This window comes from Phyllobates terribilis, unplaced genomic scaffold, assembly GCF_046119375.1.
Source record: "Phyllobates terribilis strain yellow unplaced genomic scaffold, ASM4611937v1 Scaffold_1__5_contigs__length_1240528914, whole genome shotgun sequence".
Classification (NCBI taxonomy): domain Eukaryota; kingdom Metazoa; phylum Chordata; class Amphibia; order Anura; family Dendrobatidae; genus Phyllobates; species Phyllobates terribilis.
In genome coordinates, this window is record NW_027362761.1 from 493,232,263 (window position 1) to 493,256,574 (window position 24,312).

At 42.1% G+C, this 24,312-nt stretch overlaps 1 protein-coding gene across 1 annotated transcript in view; it reads left to right on the plus strand.

Moving 5' to 3' along the window:
* LOC141266253 (proteinase-activated receptor 1-like) overlaps positions 1 to 18,202 on the plus strand; it is a 55,479-nt gene extending 37,277 nt beyond the window's left edge. The window contains exon 2 of the mRNA XM_073680156.1: positions 10,789 to 18,202. Within this exon, the coding sequence (XP_073536257.1) occupies positions 10,789 to 11,966 (1,178 nt within the window). The 3' untranslated portion in view covers positions 11,967 to 18,202. The remainder of the gene's footprint in view (positions 1 to 10,788) is intronic.
* The last annotated feature ends 6,110 nt before the right edge of the window (positions 18,203 to 24,312 follow it).

The window sequence follows — 24,312 nt, forward strand, 5'->3', positions numbered from 1 at the left end:
AACAGCCCTATAGAGCGCAAAGCGGGATTCAGACGTATACGCTGACAGGGCCATAGACTATAAGGCTATGTGTGCACGCTGAGTATTTGATTGCAAAAATTTCTGCAAGGTTTCTGCATCTCTTGGCAGCAAAAAAGCTGCTGGAAAAACATGCGTTTTTGCATGCTTTTTTGTACAGAAATGAATGCTTTTTCAAGCTAAATAAAGATATTTGAAAAAAGAAACGTGGGACATCGCTTTAACCCTTGGATTACTGTCGGACCTGGGGTGAGTTTATTGGGTTAATTTAAATGATTAAAGAATGTGTGTTTATTTAACTCTTTACTTACAGGTTTAGTAATGATTGTGTCTGGCTGACACCTTTTCATTACTAAAGCTAGGGCTTGGTGTCAGCGACACCTAATCTCATTACCCCTAATCCCATTACTCCTAAAGCCGCACTTATTTTGTCAGTACATGCGGATCCACTGCATGTAATGATATTTTAGTTGGTCAAAATCTACAACGGAGACTAGCGTCTCCACTACAGAAATTGACATGATGCGGGTGAATTTATGAAATAAAATGAAGAATTAAATTTAAAAAATGGCGTGGGCTCCCGAATCATTTTCATAACCAGCAGAGGAAAAGCCCACCACTATGAGCTGATAATACTAGCTGGTGAAGGGGCCATTAGCCAAAAATGTTCCCTGGCTATTAATAACAGCCCACAGCTGTTTGCTTAGCATTTACTGGCTGGATTACAGGGGATCCCTGAAAAGAATTGACGTAGAGTCCCCCAATAAAATCTAACCAGCAAAGGCTAAACAGACAGCTGTGAGCTGATATTAGTAGCCAGGGAAGGGGCCATGGATACTGGCCCCCTCCGAGGCTAATAATATCAGCCCTCAGCGTCCCCAGAAATGGCACATCCTTAACATGCGCCAAATCTGGCGCTTAGTCTCGCTCTTACCACTTGGCCTTCTATTGGCAGCTGACATGAAGCCCAGGTTAGTAATGGAGAGGCGTCTATAAGATCCCCCCATTACTAACCCCATAGTAAAGGTTTTGAAATAAACACATAGCCTGGAAAAAAATCCTTTATATGAAATAAAAGTCCACTCGGTTTTATTCATTTATTTAAAATTAAAAAACACAGTATACTCACCTAATGCATAATCTGCTGGAGCCATTGTCACCTGTAAAAAAACAGAAAATAATAAACAACCATATCCCTCATCTGTCCGACATGATGACATAATGCAGAGTGTCCCACGAAGATCTGGGTCACTTCTAGAGCAGTCACATCAGCAATAATTGATGCGACTGTTCTAGAGGACAGCAGGCTATACACTGACACAGGACTGTAATCACTCCTGTGTCAGTGTATAGCGTTGAGCTGCCGGGAGAGAGGTCACATGAGTTCATCAGCTGAAGTCCGCTGCATCACTGCTGCGTGAGAAAATTCTAATGCAGCGGTGCAGTAAGTGAGTTCACCGGAGCTCATCAGCTGATCAGAGCTATACATTGCCGGGAGCGATCACGCTCCTGTCAGTGTATAGAGTGCTACCTGGTGATCCGATCGCCGCGGGACACTCGGGATTATGGCGGACAGGTGAGTATAATGTGTTTTTTATTTTAATATCGATTTATTTTAACTTTTTTTTACACTGTAAGCACAGGTGCCGGCTGATGAGACTACTTCCCATCAGTGGCGCCTGTAGGGAGGAGTAGTCTTTCATCAGCCGACGCCTGTGACCCGTGGTCAATTCTTTGTGCGCTTTTATCTCATTTTTGACCCATTGACTGCTATTGAACTAGTCAAATCTGCAGCAAAAATTTGCAGCAAATCCGCAAATATTTTTATACCTGCGTCTTTGCTGCAGATTTGACTGACTCAATTAAAGTCAATGGGTGAAAAACGCGGCAAAAACGCACAAAGAATTGACATGCTGCAGATTTAAACGCAATGACAATCCTGACAGGAAAATTCCTGATCATGTGCACAGCACTTCAGGATTCTCATTGCTTTAGCAGGCACAAGTATTCCTAGCGTTTTTGACCCATTTCCGCAAGGAAAAAACGCACCAAAAACGCACAGTGTGCACACAGCCTAATAGTGCTGCCAGAGCGAATGTGCGCTCTACCGTGCATCATTTTTGAGCATGTACACCTACTGGAGGCGGACACTCAGACTTAGTAGACTGCATCTGAGTGTCCTCTTCCAGTAGGCGTACACACCCGAAAATGATGCACCACAGAGCGCACATTCGCTCCGCCAGCACTATTATAATCTATGGTGCTGTCAGCCCATACGTCCGACTCCCGTTTTGCTCGATGTTCAGACGTAAGCCCCAATGGAGTCACCGAACGGGTGCCTGAATGCAGTGTGAAAGTACCTTTTACCACAAAATATAATTACCACCTACTCCCTGTCATCCCTATCTAACCTGAGAACAGGGATCCCATAGTGGTTAGCTCGATCACCACTCCACTTAAGTCTATGGGACTGATGGAGAAAGTCCCAGCTGGCCTGGAGCACAGTTCTGCAAAGTGTCTATGAAACATCCATAAAATGCAAGAGGCCAACAACAGATAAAATACCTGACCCCACAGTTATGGTGCTGAGCTGGGATTTCAATAGGATTTTTTTGTTGTATGCCTTGCAGACAGTAGGGATGATGCAGTGTTGCCATATAGAGAGAGCAGTCACCCTATACTTCTGTCCAGCTGGTTCTTATATTCATTATGTTTTACTTTTATTGCTGTCCCATCAGATAACCTAAAGCCCATCTCCCCAGTAATCACTTCTAGGTCAGAGTTCAGACATGTCAAAACATTTTAAAGGGGTGACGTCATGTGACTGTCAGTCTCTGCTTTTCCTCTGGCGATCATCCAGTTCATTCCAGTCCGGCCGCTACCCAAAGGAAGGAAAAAGGAGAAGAAACTAATTTGATATTACTGGAACTTGGTTTCCAAAATATTCCATTTCTGGCTCCTTGGGTGTAAGTGATTCTGCTAGAGGGGGCTCATCCACTTCTTTGGAAGATTTGTGCTTTAATATATATTTACTACGTGGACCTTCACCGTGCATTTAATGCAGTTTTTCTGCTGTATCAGTATCTCGAAGGGTCTGTGCACACGACATCTTCTAGACTCAGGTGAACCCGCTGGCGATTGTTTTCCAGAGGGTTCTCTTGTGTAGTTTTTTTTCAGTCGTTTCCCAAGGTTTTTGTGAAGTCGTTTTTACTTTAGTTTTTCCAGTCTTTTTTTCACTACATTGAATAATGAAGAAACAGTTAATGTTTTTTTTAAACAAACAATGGCAAAACGCTCCAAAAGACATACGGGCATCTTCCGGACTTTTCTTCGAGTTTTCCCATAGACAGTACAGAGCGTCTTCTGAGCGGAAAACGCCAGAAGAATGGACAAGTCATTTCTTTTAACAGCTTGGAAGCATTCAATTCTAAAAGTGGTTAAAAGCCTGAACATGTGTGTAGCAAGGTGTTTCTCCATAGAAATGTACTGTACTGTGTCACACATGATGGGATCAGATGCACGGGCCAGAAGCACACATGATGGGATCAGATGCACGGGCCAGCAGACCATATCACACATGATGGGATTAGATGCACAGGCCAGCAGACCATATCACACATGATGGGATCAGATGCACGGGCCTGCAGCACACATGATGGGATCAGATGCACTGGCCAGCAGACCATATCACACATGATGGGATCAGATGCACGGGCCAGCAGCACACATGATGGGATCAGATGCACGGGCCAGCAGACCATATCACACATGATGGGATTAGATGCACGGGCCAGAAGCACACATGATGGGATCAGATGCACGGGCCAGCAGACCATATCACACATGATGGGATTAGATGCACAGGCCAGCAGACCATATCACACATGATGGGATCAGATGCACGGGCCTGCAGCACACATGATGGGATCAGATGCACTGGCCAGCAGACCATATCACACATGATGGGATCAGATGCACGGGCCTGCAGCACACATGATGGGATCAGATGCACGGGCCAGCAGACCATATCACACATGATGGGATCAGATGCACGGGCCAGCAGCACACTTGATGGGATCAGATGCACGGGCCAGCAGACCATATCACACATGATGGGATCAGATGCACGGGCCAGGGGACCGTATCACACATGATGGGATTAGATGCATGGGCCAGCAGACCATATCACACATGATGGGATTAGATGCACAGGCCTGCAGCACACATGATGGGATCAGATGCATGGGCCAGCAGCACACATGATGGGATCAGATGCACGGGCCAGCAGACCATATCACACATGATGGGATTAGATGCACGGGCCAGGGGACCGTATCACACATGATGGGATTAGATGCACAGGCCAGCAGACCATATCACACATGATGGGATTAGATGCACTTGCCAGGGCACTGTGTCACACATAATTGGATTAGATGCACGGCCCAGGGGACCGTATCACACATGATGGGATTCGATGTACTGTCCAGCGAACCGTATCACACATCATGGGATTAGATACATGGCTCTGCTCATTCAGTGTAACTCTTCATTCAGATGGCTGTAATGCAGGAACGTGTGAATGAGGCTATTCTGCTGACTACTGATGCTCTTTGCAGGCACAGCTGGAAATCATCAGTCAGATGTCCCTGAACACAGACGTCTGAATGAGGCGTTACACTGACTGAGCAGAGCCGAGTGAGTGATCAGAACGCTGCAGCGGTGAAAGTGGCGGGGAACACAGGTTGGCTGCCTGACATTGTACTACTAAGATCAGGCTACCGAGCTGTATTCACCGCTGGAACAAGTGATTACTGCAGCACTGCTCTTATCTTTCAGAATAGCCATGCTGCGGTGACTTCTTCCAGTGGTGAGAACAGCAATGTAGACTGGTATTAGTAGTACAATACCAGGCTGCTGACCTGCGCTCCCCACCATAGCCCCGAAGCTTCTGTCAGCCGCAGCCCTTCCTATACACTCCAGCGTTACCCCGTCACCGCTCGCCACAGAACACTGCAAGTGGTGAAGGAGGGAAATTGTAGTTCAGAACACGGCTCTGGGCTACAATGAAATGGCGCCCAACTCCTCCCACAGCTGTAGACTCGGCAGCCCAGTGGGTGTGGCCAGATCACAGCTGAGTTAGCCACAGTGTAGGAGATGGGGTGTCTCCTATGCCAAGGGGCTGCCGTACTAGCTGTGTGTAAGTGTCTTGCTCAGACACTTGTACTCCAGCAAATAAAAATGGTATCCCCAGTGGCTTCAAAAAATAGATAAATAAATAAAAAAATGTTAAAACAGTACATTTCAATTTGTATTAAAAACAATTGTTTATATAATCAATAATTATTGATCTAAAAATTGCGACACATTCCCTTTAACTTACCGTCTGTAGGTACAACACACAACCTGAATGCTGGAAATAGCCAAGTTTAGCCCCTTCTGATGAGGGTTTTTTAGAGTGGGCTCTAAACTGTTGTGAGACCCACTAACTTGTTTATTTTTTTCCTTCGTTATCATACTATATTGTCAGGATTTTTTTATTTCTCGTCACATTGCCATTGTTGACTTGAATGTGCCATTTAGAGTAAATTACCGCATTTTTCGGATTAGAAGACTCACTTTTTTTCACCAAAATTTGGGGGGAAAATGGAGGTGTGTCTTTTAATCCAAATGTAGCTTACCGGGGAGGGGGGGGGTGGTTGCGATGGAGCGAGGTCCCAGAAGGCAGGGTCGCTGCCGAGTCGAGATCTCAATCTGCGTATGCGGCCATTTTCCAAGTCTACCACAGTGAAAACGATGGGAAGTGTGGGGACTCAGTTGACATTTTGTGAAAGCCCGGGTCCCGCTGCAGCCTCGCACTGCAGAACACCACCTCTTCCCAGCCCGAGGTCCGCACCATCGCCCCACTCCTGCCCCCGCCACCAGCTTCCTGCAACAGAAACCCTGCCTCCTGGTACCCTGCTCCACCGCAGCCCCCATTTCCCCCCTCGGTAAGCAACCATAAAAGCAGACTATAAAACGCACCACCATTTTAATAAAAAATAAATTATTTCCTACTTTTCTTTCCAAAATTTGGGTTGCGTCTCATGGTTCGGTGCGTCTTATAGTCCTCAAAATCTTGCCTTAAATGGAGGTTCCCTCTTATTACACATCCTGTTATTTAAACAGTTATGACAAATTTGTCCCTATAACACCATACCATAAATTTTGGCGTGTCCTCTTACATCGCTGGCATGACTTGATCTAAATATGGAAATGTGTTTTTATTAAATATTTGGTAACAGTTTCTAGTCAGTACTGTAGTCATAATTCTTTACTGCTGGATGTGTAATCTCAGCTAGACATGAAAAGGAAGTAAATGAAAGTATCTGATTTTATCTTAAAAGTAAATATTCTACCATTTCTTTAAAATGCTATTTAGCAAAAAACCCTAAAGGCCAATACTGGTCATTGTGAAGATGCCAGCAATCAGCGTTACGCTCATCAGTGCCTTTGAGTCATTTATGTGGCATAAAAATCATCGTTATTGGCAGCACATCGCCCCATGTAATTCAGTGATGTGCTGCCCCCAACATGATGCTGTATGGGGACAGAACAGTCATAGTAATGATCATTCTTCCCAATGCAGTTTTGGTCTGTTTGTGTGAATATGCCATTAAGCGATTGCTGATCGACTTTTATATAGTCCTATCTAAATGGGCCTTATTAAACCTTTCAAACATGTTATACGATTCTTATAACCAGCACTTTTACCTTTAAGGGAAACCTGTTCGCAGGATTACAGGGTTATCTTTAAGTTCTTAAATTTCTTTAGGTAGCATGAAAATAAGCAAGATTGCATTGACTTGCTTTTTCTATCTGCTGTTAATGAGAGCTTTTATCTTACATAGTGTACAGTTTGTTTCAAACCCTGGCTGAGTGCGCACAGTAAGGCTGCGTGCCCACTATGCGTTTTTCAAGCGTTTTTGCCACGGAGTTTCCGCAGCGAAAACGCTTAAAAAACGCTTGGTAATACGTGCCCCATGGTCCCCAATGATAATCCGCATGTGCTGAGCACATGCTGTGGAAATTTCCGCTGCGGATTATCATTGCGGAAAAATACGCAGCCTGTCCATTAATTTTGCGGACACGCAGCGTAATCGCCGCCATTGACTTGCATTGGACCGCGTGATATCCGCATCACTGCATCTGTACATGTGGATATCACACGGTTCAATGTGCGGATGGTACCCAGGTCTGGAGGAGTGGAGACTCTCATCCAGACCCGGGTACCATAGAAACTGTGAAAAAAGAATTTAAAATAAAAAAAAAAAGATTATACTTACTGTCAGGGATTCCACCCACACACAGTCAGGATGACACCGGGGAGATCACGCAATATCTCACCGTGCAGTCACGCTGTCCATATTTTGTCCGGAGTCGCGAGCACGCGATCCAGACTACTCTCTACGTAGGTATCGGTAAGCGACCAGTGAGAGTATGGCGTAACACCCTGGGTTCTACAGCCTGGAATCCGTGTTTAACACCCTCCGTACGGTCACTGTCAGCTTCACGATAGCCCAATTATTAATACTCTGTGCCACCACCGACCGAGTTTAAAATATAATACAGGCCTGGCCAGACGTCTGCGTTTTGGTAGCGTATATGGCTTCGGGGGAGGGAACAATTACAGAACAAAAGAAACAGAACTATTAAATTTTATACTTAATCCAAAAGGGAGGCAGTGTTTAGGAAAAATATATACATAAGGATGTTACAAAGGAGACATTAAAATACATAGGCAGTTACATAAAATAAAACAGGATAAAAAAGTGAAACTTACACTATAAAGTTCGCTGCGACGACTCAATATAGGTGGAGGAGGGGCTCCCTGGTTGGAATATGCTGTTATTGAACAGGACCCGTTGCGTATAATTCTTATCCCCCCCTGGCAATGAGTGCTCCTGTCTTCTCCATGGATTCTCTTATACCTAAGGGGAGATCTGGCCACACGCCCCTTATGGTGACATCATGTGGGCCGGTCTCCAGCCTGTACAGTTTTATTAAAAACGCTGACTTCTGCGATAACTCATCACTCGTTGATCGCAGAAGCTTTTTTCCCTTATGATTTTATCTTTATGTAGATATCACACATAATCACATAATTGCAGTCTGCTATTCTGGTGTTTTTGCACTACAGCTCCCTGATTTTGGTTACAGCCCTGGAAAACTACCTATATATTCCTGGGCTGATTTGGTCACTACACATATGGGTCCCGTTACTGTCGGACGTATGGAACTCACAAGATTTCATATTTCATATCGGAGTCAGTGCGTCTAGAAATTTTCCTTTGAGGCTTGGGAAGCAGCTTCAACAGTTACACGCAAATTAGTGCAAGCCTACGTTTTAATTACCTCCTGCGTCTTTCAGAGACAAAGATGCTTGTTTCCTAACGCTGTGAAGGACCTGCCATGATGTCATTGAGTCATGTGACCTGCCAGTTGCATGGATTTATATAGTGTGAACAAGTTGTCAAGCACTTTCCAAGTGATGCTAAAATCGCTTGGAAAAGCGCTTGATAACCCGCATGCAGAAATGCATGCAAAAATGCTTGACAAACACTTCTACCTGGCTGGAAAAACGCATGTAAAAACCGCATGCGTTTTTCCTGCCAGGGAGAAGTGGAAAAAATATGCAGCATTTCTGCATAGTGGGCACATAGCCTAATTACATTGAAGGAGAGGAGTTAACGCTTAACCTGCCAGTCAGTTCTCTCCAGCCCATTGATTTCTATACAGCAGTTATCTTTTCAACTCCCTTCCCCTTTCTCATCTTATCAAGAGTTGTTGTTATAAATCTTGCAAAATCACCAGCCGCAGCTTTCACAGCAGGTCTACTAATCTCAGCTATCTGCGCTGGCTGTCCAGAGCTCTGTGCTTGTTCAAATGCTCTCTAATCTCTATATAAAGATATACTGTAGTGATAACAGTGTAGACTCCAGAACAAACCACTAATAGCTGAATGTATTACAGCAGAACTTGTGCTGAGCTTTATAGTTCTAGTAATACTACAGTTCTGCCTCACCAGAGCTGTCACTCAAGGGGGAGAGCCCACTCTGCCAGAAACAAGGAAGTAAGGAGACTGCATTGCTCTGACCTGCTCAAGAGACAACATGATAATACTCCTTTAAAGGGAATATGTCAGCAGATTTTCTTGTTATGTAATCCGACAGCAGCATGATGTAGGGACAGAGACCCTGATGCCAGCGATGTATCACTTAGATCAGGGTTCCCCAACTCCAGTCCTCAAGGCCCACCAACAGGTCATGTTTTCAGGATTTCCTTAGTATTGCACAGGTGATGGGATTGTTGCCTGTGCAGGTGATGGAATTATCACCTGTGTAATACTAAGGAAATCCTGAAAACATGACCTGTTGGTGGGCCTTGAGGACTGGAGCTGGGGAACCCTGACTTAGATTACTGGGTGTAGCAGTTATCATGGAGTCACAGTCTTCTCTACTGCAGATCTAACAGAGCTCAGTTGTTGAGCTGTGTATAGCCCCGTACACACCACAGCTTTCTGTGTACATCGTATAGTGACAGAGAGCTGCTAATCAGTGTTGGGGGTGGGATTGGACCAAGAGGAAGGAGGCAAGTTATCCTGTAGTGATTATCTCCTGCTGATAAAATATTGATTGTATTGGAACAGTAAGACACAGCCCAATAAGTGACACATTTCTGGATTCAGGCTCTCTGTCCCTACATCATATTGCTCTCAGATTACATAGTAAAAATTTGCTAACAGATTTCCTTTAAGGCCTTAAACTGCCTCCAACCTGTTATTTAATGATGATCCTTTTCTTTTAAATTCAGCTTAAGTGAATTAAATAACTTAAATTTCTCTGTTAACAGTAGTATGAAGTTCTGGAGGTGCAGCCCACCCCACTCCCTGCCTTCCTTGTTGTCCCGCAGGTTGTGTCAGTCATCACAAGGCCCCTCCAGCAGACGTCTGCACATGCTCAGTGAAGAGAGGTGCTTTGTCTTTGGCTTCCTCTGCTCATGTGCAGAATAATTCTGGAGTCGATTGTAATGACATACCTGATTTATGGGACGTGGATGATGCCTCCTGCGTTATCCACATAGCCGAGCGACATCACATCGCCCGCTCGCACCTGCGCACTACGCTCTGCCTTACTGTGGGCAGAGCCTAAAACATGAGTTTGCATGCGTCATCCACATCAATCAGAGCAGGAGTATGGTGATCTGCCCGGTAACAGGTTCCCTTTAAAGGCCCTTTAATTTTCAATTTTTGCCATATTTGTGCCAGTGTGACAATTTACCATGCATTTACCAGTAATTGTACTGAATGGGATTTTTAACATATAGCTGGATTGCCCTATTATTAATATACTTTAAATTTCAATGGTGCCTCGATCCTGGGTTTTACAGCTCCACTTCTCACTCTATTTTCAACACCCGAAAGTGTTTCTCACGTCATCAGAGTTGGGTGTGGAGGGGGCTGGCCAGCCACTCCGTTTAATAGCTGGGCTAGGTCCCCTTCCCTGCCACAGTGAGAAGTTGTGTTGCCTATTCTGGGTCCCAGACTGATAATGAATATTGGGGCACCAGTGAAAATAGAATTATATTAGTGACTTATTATGATTCTAGTATGCACACATCTAATAATTGTTTGGAAGTAGACAACCCTTTTAATAGGTAAAAAAAGTTGACGTTGAAAGTTGCCCGTAAAGAGCTCAAGCTAATTTTTTTTTTTCTCATATGTGATTTCAGGTTATGAGAAAGGAAATTTGACCTTGAAAACATTTTACAGTGTTCCTGTTGATGACGAATTTGAAGAGTTTCCAGAAGACGCAATTGATGCATCTGGGGAAGTGTCAGGATCAGAGCCAAAGTTGCCTCGCAGCCGCACTATGATGACCGAAATCAAGAAGAATATCACAAGCCAGGCTGAACACTATCTCAGTAGCCGATGGCTGACCAGGCTGGTACCGTCCGTGTACACCCTGGTATTCATTGTGGCTTTACCTCTCAATGTAATGGCCATCATCATATTCCTGTTTAAGATGAAAGTCCGGAAACCGGCGGTGGTCTACATGCTGAACCTGGCCGCCGCCGATGTGCTGTTTGTTAGCGTGCTTCCTATCAACGTATTCTACCGATTCTCTGGGAATGACTGGCTCTTCGGGTCTGCAATGTGCCAATTTGTCACTGCAGCATTTTACTGTAACATGTACTGCTCCATCCTGCTCATGACCAGCATCAGCGTGGACAGGTTCCTGGCCGTGGTCTTTCCGATGCATTCTCTCTCCTGGCGGACGATGAATCGGGCTTGGCTGGTCTGTTCCTTCATCTGGATCATCTCTATTGCTAGCGTTGTGCCGCTCTTCTTGAGTGAGCAAACTCAACACATTGCCTCTCTGGACATCGTAACCTGCCATGATGTACTGGACCTGAAGGACCTCGAGACCTTCTACCTCTACTATTTCTCCACTTTCATCATTGTCTTCTTTTTCCTTCCCTTGATTATTACGACCACCTCCTACATTTTCATCATCCATAGTCTGAGCAGTTCTGGCATTGAGAACTCATGTAAGAAGACCCGAGCCTTGGTCTTGGCTATTATTGTTCTTTGTGTTTTTATTATGTGCTTCGGACCAACAAATTGTATCTTTTTGATCCATTACTTGTATTTCTCCCATGGGGCTAATGAGTCCTTGTATTTTGCCTATATCCTTTGTGCCTGTATTAGCAGTGTCAGCTGCTGTCTTGACCCTCTTGTATATTATTACGCGTCCTCACAATGTCAGAGGTACCTGTATAGTTTACTATGCTGCAAGAAGATGGATAAGCCCATAAGCAGCAGTGCTCAATTAGTGAGTTCAGCAAGCAAAAACGAGACTGGTGTGACCACTGTCAAGAACAGCATATACCGAAAACTGTTAACCTAGACATTGCACGCTTCATCCGGGGACTTTATTATCTTTCACAGCACAGTTTAGTCTTTGCGGTGTCATTTTGACCGTACTGCTTGGGCTGTTCCTTGCAGAACGGACTTTTTTTTATTCCTAGCACTATGCTCATATGAATGTGGTGAACTATTAAGGCATTAGAGTGAATATGTCGCCAGATTTCAAAATACAAACTGCATAGATTAAGAAAAAGAGCTCTTTGACTTGGTGGGGCTGGTGTACTTACTTCAAAAATTCACTTCAGAACGGCTGTACAGTCCACAAATCAAAAATGCTAATTTTAAACTTAAGGCAGGGCCATATTCCCAAGAGATTATTACTTCCATTCTGACATGGATTTTCAAAATATAAATACCAGCCTCATCAGGTCTAAAAAGTTCTTTTTTTTTTTTTTAATAAGTTTGTATTGTGAAATCTGGTGACAGATCCGCATTAATAATCCTATAAATATTTAAATGGTATGAAAACGTATATATTCAACACCTTTACAAGATCCTAGAGCGAGGAGTTGGATTTTTGACAGGAAATGGTAAATCTATCAGTTTATTCTGGAAACAGTATTTTGTGGCCTGGAATGTATATAAGAGCCGCATAATATACCGTAGTGAGGATTATATATAGACCTATGAGTTGTCTGAGGTTAAGTAAAAAAAGGTCTGCTCATATGGCGCCTCACTTGTCCACAGACCGTGTCCGGTATTGCAACTCACCACTATTTAACCGGTTCCCGACCGCCCACTGTAGATAAACGTCGGCGCTTGCCGGGCTCTGTGCAGTGCCGACGTTTAAAAACGGTGGGTGGTCTCGCAGTGCTCAGGACCCCCAGGGTCCTGCAAGCACTGCGATTCCGGTGCAGAGCATTAGCTCTGACAGGGTACATCATCGGGACCTGATTAGATCAGGTCCCAGTGATGTTAACCCTTTGCTGTCTTCTATATGCTGTGATCTATAGTGATCGCGGCATATAGGAGACAGCAGGAAGAGAGGGGGTCGTCTTACTTACCTCCGAAGACCTCCGTTTCGTTTGAGGACCTGGGGTTGCTATGGCAGCTGGAGGTCACATGACCGCCTCCAGCTCTGCCATTTATGGTGTCCTTCCTGTCTGACTTCAGCCTGTATGTAGCTGAAGTCAGACAGGAGACTCTGACTGAAACAGTCAGTGAAGATCTCATATAATGTAATATATGTGTATTACATTACATGAGATCAGTGATCAGAAAAATAAAAATTAATGTCCCATACAGGGACTAAGTAAAAATGTAAAAAAAAAGTTTTTAAACTATTAAAAAAAAAAATCACAAAATAAATAAAAATAAATAAATAAAATATTAAACCAATAAATCCGTAAATTATTACAAAACCAAAAAAAGTACACATATTTGGTATCGCCGCGTCCGAAATAACCCGAGCTATAAAACTGTCACACAAATTAACTCCTTCTGTGCACACCGTAATAAAAATAAATAAAAAACGGAGCAAAAAAATATGCTTTTTCATCATATCGCCAAACAAAAAGTGGAAAAAAATGCGATCAAAAAGCAGAATAGAAATAAAAATGGTACCACTGAAAACGTCATCTTGTTCCGCAAAAAAAAGCCGCCATACAGCTCCATCAGCCAAAAAATAAAAAAGTTATAGCGCTCAGAATAAAGCAATGCAAAAAAAATATTTTTTTTTCTATAAAATTGTTTTATTGTGTAAAAGCGCCAAAACATAAAAAAAATACAGTAAGTGTAGTATCGCTGTAAACGTACTGACCCGAAGAATAACGCTGCCTGATCACTTTTACCACACGCAGAACGGCATAAAAAAAAACTCAAAAAACAATTCCTGAAGTGTTTGTTTTTGTTAACTTTACCTCCCAAAAAACGGAATAGAAAGCGATCAAAAAATGTCACGTGCCCAAAAATGGTTCCAATAAAAATTTCAACTCGTCCCGCAAAAAACAAGCCATCACATGACTATCGGCCGAAATATGGAAAAATTATAGCTCTCAAAATATGGTGATGCAAAAACTAGATTTTGCAAAAAAAGCGTCTTTTAGTGTGTGACAGCTGTCAATCATAAAAACCTGATATAAATCTGGTATCTATGTAATCGCACCGACCCGAAGAATAAAGTAATCTAATCAGTTATATCACACTAGGAACGGCATAAAAAATAAATAAAACAAATATTATTCACCTGCTACTGATTTGTTTATTATGTCTCCCAAAGATCCCAGTAAGGCTCTGCTCACATTTATCCTGTGCTCTGCGCTGAGCACTTACACCAGAGTTTCCGTGTAAATCTCTGAAATACGTGATTCAGCCAGAACCCATGATGGAAGATTCCCTGTAATGAGGCAAATATAGGCCACTGTGGATGCCGTCTAGCCTGGGATCCCACGGTGTCATTTGTTTTAGGCGTGCATAAAAGTGCGGTTGGCCACAGTTTTGTGCACTTCTGAAAAAAAGGACACCACTAAACAGAGGCCAGACGGAGTCCAGAGTAACTCTGCTGCCTCATTACAGTGAATGGATCCCGCAGGGGTTTCATCTGAATTACATCACTTGGAAAATTAGATGGAAACCCCGATGTAAGTGCTCAGCCTAGAGCGCCGGATAAATGTTACGTAAAATGTTCCCAATAAAAGCTTCAACTCAGTCCTCAAAAAAAGCTAGTCCCCACTCAGATCCGTCATCTGTTAAAAATATAAGGGACTTCCAAGTTACTGGTAGCAGAAAGGCTCTGGAAAAGCAAAATGGTCCTTGCCCCCCAAAAGAAATTCAGAAAATTTTGTGCTCCCAAATCCAAATGCCTATTCTACAATAATTTGTTCTCCAATTGTCAAATAGCGCTCCGTCCCCCCCAGATCTCGCCGTATGGCTAAGTGGTACGATACAGCCACATATGGGGTATTGCCACTTTTAGAAGAAATTGTGTGACACATTTCGGCACCATTTTTACCCATTGCCCTGTGTGAAAATGTAAAATCTGAGGGTAAAACATTTTTTTGTGGTAAAAATATAATTATGCTTTTTTCACTGCCCAATGGTATAAATTTAAAAATTAAAAAATGCTCACTACTTCCCTAGATGAATTCCTTGAGAGGTGTAGTTTACAAAATGGGGTCACTTTGTGGGGGTTTCTGCTGTTTCGGCATGTCAGCGACTCTTCAAATGTGACATGGTGTCTGCTGCCTATCCCAGCCAACATAGCGCTCCTTTCTCTTCCGAACCCTGCCGTACACCAAAGCAGTGGTTTTCCCCCACATATGGGGTATCGGCGTACTCAGGAGAAATTGTACAACAAATTTCATGGTGCAATTTATCCTGTTAGCCTTATGATAATGCAAAATTAGGGAATGAAAAACATTTTTTATGGGAAAAATGTGAAAATTTTATTTTTACGGCTCAATATTATAAACTTCTGTGAAGCAGCTGGGGGTGCAAGGTGCTCACCACACATCTAGATAAGTTCCCTAAGGGGTATAGTTTCCAAAATGGTGGCACTTGTGGGGGGTTTCCACTGTTTAGGCACATTAGGGGCTCCCCAAATGTGACATGGCGTCCGCTAATTATTCAAACAAATTTTACATTCAAAAAGTCAAATGGCGCTCCTTCCCTTTCAAACCCTGCCATGCGCCCAAACAGTAATTTGCCTCCACATATGGGGTATCAGCGTGTTCAGGAGAAATTGCATAACAAATTTCATGGTGCAATTTATCCTATTACCCTTATGATAATGCAAAATTAAGGGATGAAAAACGGTTTTGTGGGAAAAATGTGAAAATTTTATTTTTACAGCTCAATATTATAAACTTCTGTGAAGCACCTTGGGGTTCAAGGTGCTCACCACACATCTAGATAAGTTCCCTAAGGGGTCTAGTTTCCAAAATGGTGTCACTTGTGGGGGGTTTCCACTGTTTAGGCACATCAGGAGCTCTCCAAACGCAACATGGCGTCCGCTAATTATTCAGACAAATTTTACATTCAAAAAGTCTAATGGCGCTCCTTCCCTTCCGAACCCTGCAGTGCGCCCAAACAGTGGTTTTCCCTCACATATGGGGTATCAGCACGCTCAAGAGAAATTGCACAAAAAAATTTGGGGTCCATTTTTTCATGTTACCCCTGTGAAAATAAAAAAATTGGGTCTAAAGTAACATTTTTGTGAAAAAAGTTAAATGTTAATTTTTTTCTTCCACATTCCAAAAATTCCTGTGAAGCACCTGAAGGGTTAATAAAGTTCTTGAATGTGGTTTTGAGCACCTTGAGGGGTGCAGTTTTTAGAATGGTGTCACTTTTGGGTATTTTCTGTCATAAAGACCCCTCAAAGTGACTTCAAATATGATGTGGTCCCTAAAAAAATGTTTTTGTAAATTTTGTTGGAAAAATGAGAAATCGCTGGTCAACTTTTAACCCTTATAGCTCCCTAACAAAAAAAAATTTGGGTTCCAAAATTGTGCTGATGTAAAGTAGACATGTGGGAAATGTTATTTATTAACTATTTTGTGTGACATATCTCTCTGATTTAAGGGCATGAAAATTCAAAGTTTGAAAATTGCAAAATTTTCTAAATTTTCGCCAAATTTCCGATTTTTTCACAAATAAACGCAAGTGATATCGAAGAAATTTTACCACTATCATGAAGTACAATATGTCACGAAAAAACAATCTCAGAATCAGGGGAATACGTTGACGCGTTCCAGGGTAATTACTTCATAAACTGGCAGTGGTCAGAATTGAAAAAATTGGCCCGGTCACGAAGGCAAAAACAGGCTCTGGTGCGAAGTGGTTAAGCAGCATTTTCTTGTAATTCTTATAATATCAGACGTTACCTTTAAGAATCATTGTGAAATAATCAATATCTTCAACTTTGTGACCTTATCTCTGAAACAGTATCAGCTTTTTCCCCCTACATTTTCATTGTGTATGTGGGTGTTGCTGTGGCGCAGGCTACCATAGAACTGTAACCTGAGATGGTGACCTGCGGAGCAGCGGTAATATAATATAACATACCGAACATACATAGTGTACATTGGAGAATGGAACGTTTTATTCAGTATTTCCCTTACTGTAAATCACTTCCGTGTTGCTTTGTGGCATCTTGCACTTCAGGTTTAGTATTCCTGTAAATCAGATATCAGCAATGTCAGATCAGGGTGTTGTATGGCAGGGAGTGACATCATGGTACATGCATATATATATATATTTATTGGCCATAGTGTCTCAGACTCTAGATAAGATATATTCTAACTAAACCATAAATCTTACGTACAGTATATTTTATGATATTTGCCGCGCAGGCACCTGCAGACGTTCTATAAAGATTATTTCTCATTGATTACACCTTAGTCTAGCGTGATTTGCTAGTGCGTCTGATAAGGGAGGCAATAACTCCCCCTGAGTGTTCTCTTAAGGGCTCGCTCACACTACCGTACAACAAGGCAGAGTGCTGTCTGGTGTTTTATCGCATAGCACTCAGGGCAGTTCAGATCTACTATTTTTTTCTCATGCCGAATCGGCATTCGAAAACAATCACTTCATGCCGAGAGTCTATCCGATAATCGGATCACATGCACCCATACAAGTCTATGGGTGCGTGTGAAACAGCGGACTGCACTCGTATGTCATCCGAGTGCAGCCCGAGATCCTCAGACAATGGAGAAATTACAGATTTTACCTGTAAATTGAGAAGGAAAGATCAATCCAGCAGTAGAAAGAAGCAGATTTCTCTGATAAGATATATTACAGAATTGGTTATTTTCATGTGTACTATTGATTTATGAAATAAAAATTAAAATGACAGTTACTCTTTAATTATCTTAAGACAATAGAGGCCCAGAAGATCATTTTGTTTTAGTCTTTATGTTCCTACCTATACTTAAGGTCTTAGGCTTCCTATTCTTTATGTAACAAGCAATAGGAACCTTCCTGATGGGATAATTCGTTATTCTTGAGAATGACACGTTAGTAAGCTTTTAATGTCCGCAGTCACTTTGGCTTTTGTCTGCACTTTCCGTATATCCTATTATTTGACACTGTCTTCTTATTTTAATATACAGAGTCTTTCCTGGTGTGGATGTGGCGCTGGTCGTGTGAGCTGTCATAATTATGTTGTCATAATATTATCTGGTAATGTATACTTAGCGTGACTATGTTACGTCAGCAAGAAAATTCTTTTCTAAGTGTCCTTAAGCAGCTGTGACATATAGTGTATTATTCATGTGTGTCCTCACATCTGATCCTATAATCTATACGTTGCTTACAGTCTGTTATTAATAACTCATCTTGGACAGAGACCGGACTACTTTCGTGCAGATCTTTATGTAACTTTCTTCCAATAACAGTAATATGATGAAATAAGAACACACACAGCTTAAAATAAGTGTACTGTTTCCAACTTGTCAGACTCATCTGGGATATAAATGCTAACTCTAGCTTTATTAAACTGGGTTTTTGGGGGATCAACCAACCAGGATTGTCAGCAAGATTATGTATTGGACTGCTGCAGCCAATCAGTGGTCCCATGCTGTCTGAGCTGGAAGAAAGAGCTAAGAGACTGTTTCCTCTGGCTCAGTTCGCACATAACCACTGCAGCCCATCAGTGGTCCTGTACTTTCTGAGCTGGAAGAAAGTGCTAAGAGTCTGTTTGTTTTCAGATAGTATGTAACCGCTGCAGCCAATCAGTGGTCCCGTATAGTGACTAGCGAGCGTGATCATTTAACACTTTAACCGAGCATGCTCGGGTGCTTACAGAGTATCTTCGGCGTGCTCGTATATTATGTTCGAGTCCCTGCGTCTGCATGATTTATGGCTGTTAGTCTGCCTCAACGCATGTGAGGATTCCCTAACAAATAGGCAATCCCTGCATGTGTAGCTGCTGCCTTACAGCCATAAATCATGCAGACTCAGGGAATATACGAGCACGCTGAAGATACTCGGTAAGCACCCAAGCGTTCTCGTTGAAAGGGTTAAACGAGCACGCTCGCTCATCACTAGTCCCATACTCTCTGAGCTGGAAGAAAGAGCTTAGAGACTGTATCTTCTGGCTCTGCATGGAACCGCTGCAGCCAATCAGTGGTCCCGTACTGTCTGAGCTGGAAGAAAGAGCTAAGAGACAGCTTCTGGCTCAGATAGCATGTAACTGCTGCAGCAAATTGGGGGCTGCTGCCACGTGATGTCTCCTGCTGGAAGAGGAAACAAGAAGACTGGCAGGGGACAAGACAGCAGTTTCGAGGAACAACGGGGTTCTGTTAGGTGTATGATCTTTTTTTTTTTTATATAATTTTAATACCATTTTGGACACAGCTTTTAAATGATAAGTAGTGACAACCCTTTTAAAATTGGTGTTTCCTGATTAAATCAAAAGATGAAAGACCTGTATTTCTCATGTTATAATAATTGCCAGAACAAGGTAGATATTTTTTTTTTGCCCGGATAACAATGCATTAAATGCTCGAATGCAAACAGAACTTCAGAATTAGTCATTTCTTTACATTTGCACACTGCTGTTTCTTCCTTGTCCGCTTTCATTGGTGTGATAAATGGTAGTCAAGTCATCAAGTAGGTTTGGAAAACCATAAATAAGTTATGTGAAGGTGGAGTGAGAAGAAATTCTTTAGCTTTATGTACAGCTTGTCCAGCCCTTAGGGGTTTAGTCTCATTTTCCACACACATAAGCTTATTATCTCGTGTGTATGGTTCAGAGCAGTTTCTATGTTTGTTATTTATGTTGCTGTTTTTCTTACACTGCGGAGCTGGTCTCTATAATGTGCATTGTCTGTAGGTCTGTCCATGCTTTTAGCTGCTTGTCTGGCAGGACACACTGAAACTTCTGACTGTACAAACATGTTGGCCAACGTACCCTCCAACAAAGCAGGCGTTACTGGGTGTGCACTGTACTTTATCCTCAAGTCTCTTTGTGTTCTGTGTTATGAAAGCTTTGTGTTTGCACATATCTAATAAAGATGTAAATGTCTGTAAATATGGATTCTGAATGTTTTGTATTGATGTATTTAATCTTTATGATATTGTATCCTTGTTTACTGTGTAAATAAAATTGCTTATCCCAGAAGAATGTGCCGTTCATTGTTGGTTTATGAGGAGTTGTCCTGATTATACAGCAAATATTACAGGAATCCAATGTCCTGGCTGTGAATCAGAGTCCAAGACAGGTTGCAGCTGCTTTATAAGGCTTGCCATGGCCTTTAACCCCTTTACCCCCGAGGGTGGTTTGCATGTTAATGACCAGGCCAATTTTTACAATTCTGACCACTGTCACTTTATGAGGTAATTACTCTGGAACGCTTCAACGGATCCCCCTGATTCTGAGACTGTTTTTTCGTGACATATTGTACTTCATGATTGTGGTAAAAATTTATTCGATATCACTTGCGTTTATTTGTGAAAAAAATCGGAAATTTGGCGAACATTTTGAAAATTTCGCAATTTTCAAATTTTTAATTTTCATGCCCTTAAATCAGAGCGATATGTCGCACAAAATAGTTAATAAATAACATTTCCCACATGTCTACTTTACATCAGCACAATTTTGGAACCAAAATTTTTTTTTAATAGGGAGCTATAAGGGTTAAAAGTTGACCAGCGATTTCTCACTTTTACAACAAAATTTACAAAACCTTTTTTTTTAGGGACCACATCACATTTGAAGTGACTTTGAAGGGCCTTTATGACAGAAAATACCCAAAAGTGACACCATTCTAAAAACTGCACCCCTCAATGTGCTCAAAACCACATTCAAGAAGTTTATTAACCCTTCAGGTGCTTCACAGGAATTTTTGGAATGTGGAAGAAAAAAATGAACATTTAGCTTTTTTTACAAAAATGTTACTTTTTTTTATTTTCGCAGGGGTAACAGGAAAAAATGGACCCCAAAATTTGTTGTGCAATTTCCCCTGAGCATGCAGATACCCCATATGTGAGGAAAAAACACTGTTTGGGTGCACAGCAGGGCTCGGAAGGGAAGGAGCGCCATTTGACTTTTTGAATGTAAAATTTGCTTGAAGAATTAGCGGACGCCATGTTGCGTTTGGGGAGCCCCTGGTGTGCCTAAACAGTGGAAAACCCCCACAAGTGACACCATTTTGGAAACTAGATGTGTGATGAGCACCCTGAACCCCCAGGTGCTTCACAGAAGTTTATAACATTGAGCCGTAAAAATAAAATTTTCACATTTTTCCCACAAAAATGTTTTTCAGCCCCCAATTTTGGATTTTCATAAGGGTAACAGGAGAAATTGCACCATGCAGTTTGTTGTGCAATTTCTCCTGAGTAGGCAGATACCCCATATGTGGGGGAAAACTACTGCTTGGGCATACGGCAGGGTTCGGATGGGAAGGAGCACCATTTGACTTTTTGAATGTAAAATTTGCTTGAATAATTAGCGGATGTGCCCCTGATGTGCCTAAACAGTAGAAACCCCCCACAAGTGTCACCATTTTGGAAACTAGACCCCTCAGGGAACTTATCTAGATGTGTGGTGAGCACCCTGAACCCCCAAGTGTTTTACAGAAGTTTATAACATGGAGCCGTGAAAATAAAAAAATCTAACTTTTTCCTCAAAAATTATCTTTAAGCCCCAATTTTTTTATTTTCACAAGGGTAAGAGGAGAAAATGGACCCCAAAAACTATTGTGCAATTTTTCCTCAGTATTCCAATACCCCATATGTGGGGAAAATACAGTGTTTGGGCGCACGGCAGAGTTCAGAAGGGAAGGAGCACTGTGTGACTTTTTGAACGCAAAATTGGCTGGAATCGAGAGCGGATGCCATGTCGCCTTTGGAGAGCCCCTGATGTGCCTAAATAGTGGAAATCCCCACAAGTGACCCCATTTTGGAAACTACACCCCTCAAGGATTTTATCAAGGGGTATAGTGAACATTTTGAACCCAGAGGTACGACACACAATTTGATAACATTAGGTCATCATATTGAATAAGTTGTCATTAGTCTTGAGTGCAAGTGCTCGCTATTTGACTTTGCATCAGGTGCTCAGGTATGCACCAAGTATCACGGGTGCTCGAGTGACATGCTCGAGTCCCTGCCCGCATGTTTCACGGTTATTAGACACCCAAAAAAAAACATGCGGGGATCGCTCGTGCATGACAGGCAATCCCTGCAAGGTTTTTTTGGCTGTATAACAGCTGCAAAACATTTGGGGCGGAGACTCGAGCATGTCACTCGAGCACCCACTATACTCGGTGCGCTCAACATTAGTCGCCATATCGTCAGCATTTTTTTTTCTTCTGAAAAATCCCAATCCTAACCCTAACCTTAGCCTAACCCTAGCACAACCCTAACCCTAGCCCAACCCTAACACTAGCCCAACCCCAACCCTAACCCTAGCACAACCCTAACCCAAACCCTAGCACAACCCTAACCCTAGCCCAACCCCAACCCTAACACAACCCTTACCCAAACCCTAGCACAACCCTAAAGTTTATTTTTTACGCCGTTACTCATGCGGTATAAGTGATTTGACGACTTTATTCTTCGGGTCGGTGTGATTACAGCGATACCAGATTCATATCGGATTTTTATGATTGACAGCTGTCACACACTAAAAGACGCATTTTTTGGCAGACTAGTTTTTACATCGCCATATTTTGAGAGCTATAATTTTTCCATATTTCGGCCGACAGAGTCATGTGGCGGCTTGTTTTTTGCAGGACAAGTTGACGTTTTTATTGGTACCATTTTCAGGCACGTGACATTTTTTGATTGCTTTCTACTGTGATTTTTAGAAGGCAGAATAAACAAAAACCAACAATTCAGGAATTGTTTTTTTGAGGGTTTTTTTATGCCGTTCTGCGTGTGGTAAAATTGATAAGGCAGCTTTATTCTTTGGGTCAGTACGTTTATAGCGGTACTACATTTATATATTTTTTTTATATTTTGGCGCTTTTTCACAAAAAATATTTTATAGAAAAAACTATTGTTTTTGCATCGCTTTGTTCTGAGAGCTATAACTTTTTTTATTTTTCGGCCGTTGGAGCTGCATGGCGGCTTGTTTTTTGCGGGACAAGATGACGTTTTCAGTGGTACCATTTTTATTTACATTCGTCTTTTTTATCGCGTTTTATTCCATTTTTTATTTGGCGATATGATGATAAAACATAGTTTTATGTTTAGTTTTTTATTTTTTATCGTGTTCACTAAAGGGGTTAACTAGCAGAACAGTTTTATAGGTCAGGTCGTTCCGGACGCGGCGATACCAAATATGTGTACTTTTATTGGTTTATTTTCTTTTTCATAAGATTATTTACACTGTGTTCCAAATTATTATGCAAATAATATTTTCTCAGATTTTCCCAAATTACCTATATGAATTGCAGTCATTGTAATTTTCCAGTCAAATAACTATTAGAGTACAATTGAAAGGTTTTTGTACAAACTGCCTATGATAACAGTATATTTTTTAAAAAAATAAAACACTCAAGCTGCACTCAAAATGTATGTTCCAAATTATTATGCACAGCAGAGTTTTCAACCTTTTCATTTTAATAAAGAACAAAAAAATGGTAATTTTTGAAATTATAAGCATTAGCAGGTTATTACAAACTGAAATCAAACAGTTTTCAACTCAAAACTTTATTCTAGGTGATGTTACATTTGCACATAGGACCCCTTGTTCGAAAGGAGCTTTTGAACTCTCTCGTCCATTGAATTTGTCAGGTTTTGGATGGTTTCTGCTTCAATTGTTTGGCATAAGGACAGAATACCCTCCCAGAGCTGTTGCTTAGATGTGAACTGCCTCCCGCCATCATAGACACTCCTTTTGATGATGCTCCAGAGGTTCTCAATGGGGTTGAGGTCAGGGGAGCATGGGGGCCACACCATAAGTTTGTCCCCTTTTATGCCCATAGCTGCCAGAGATGCAGATGTGTTATGTGCAGCATGAGACGGGGCATTATCATGCATGAAAATGATCTTGCTGCGGAATGCACGGTTCTTCTTCTTGAACCATGGCAGGAAGTGCTGTTTGAGAAACTCAACATACGTTATGGAGTTCATCTTTACCCCTTCAGGGATCCTAAAAGGGCCGACAATCTCTCTCCCCATGATTCCAGCCCAAAACATTACTCCACCTCCTCCTTGTTGGCGCTGTAGCCGTGTTTGCATGGGGTGTCCATCAACCAGCCATCCTCCACTCCATCCATCTGGACCATCGAGATCATTTCATGCATTATGATTCTGGAGCATCATCAAAAGGAGTGTCTATGATGGCGGGAGGCAGTTCACATCTAAGCAACAGCTCTGGGAGGGTATTCTGTCCTCATGCAAAACAATTGAAGCAGAAACCATCCAAAACCTGACAAATT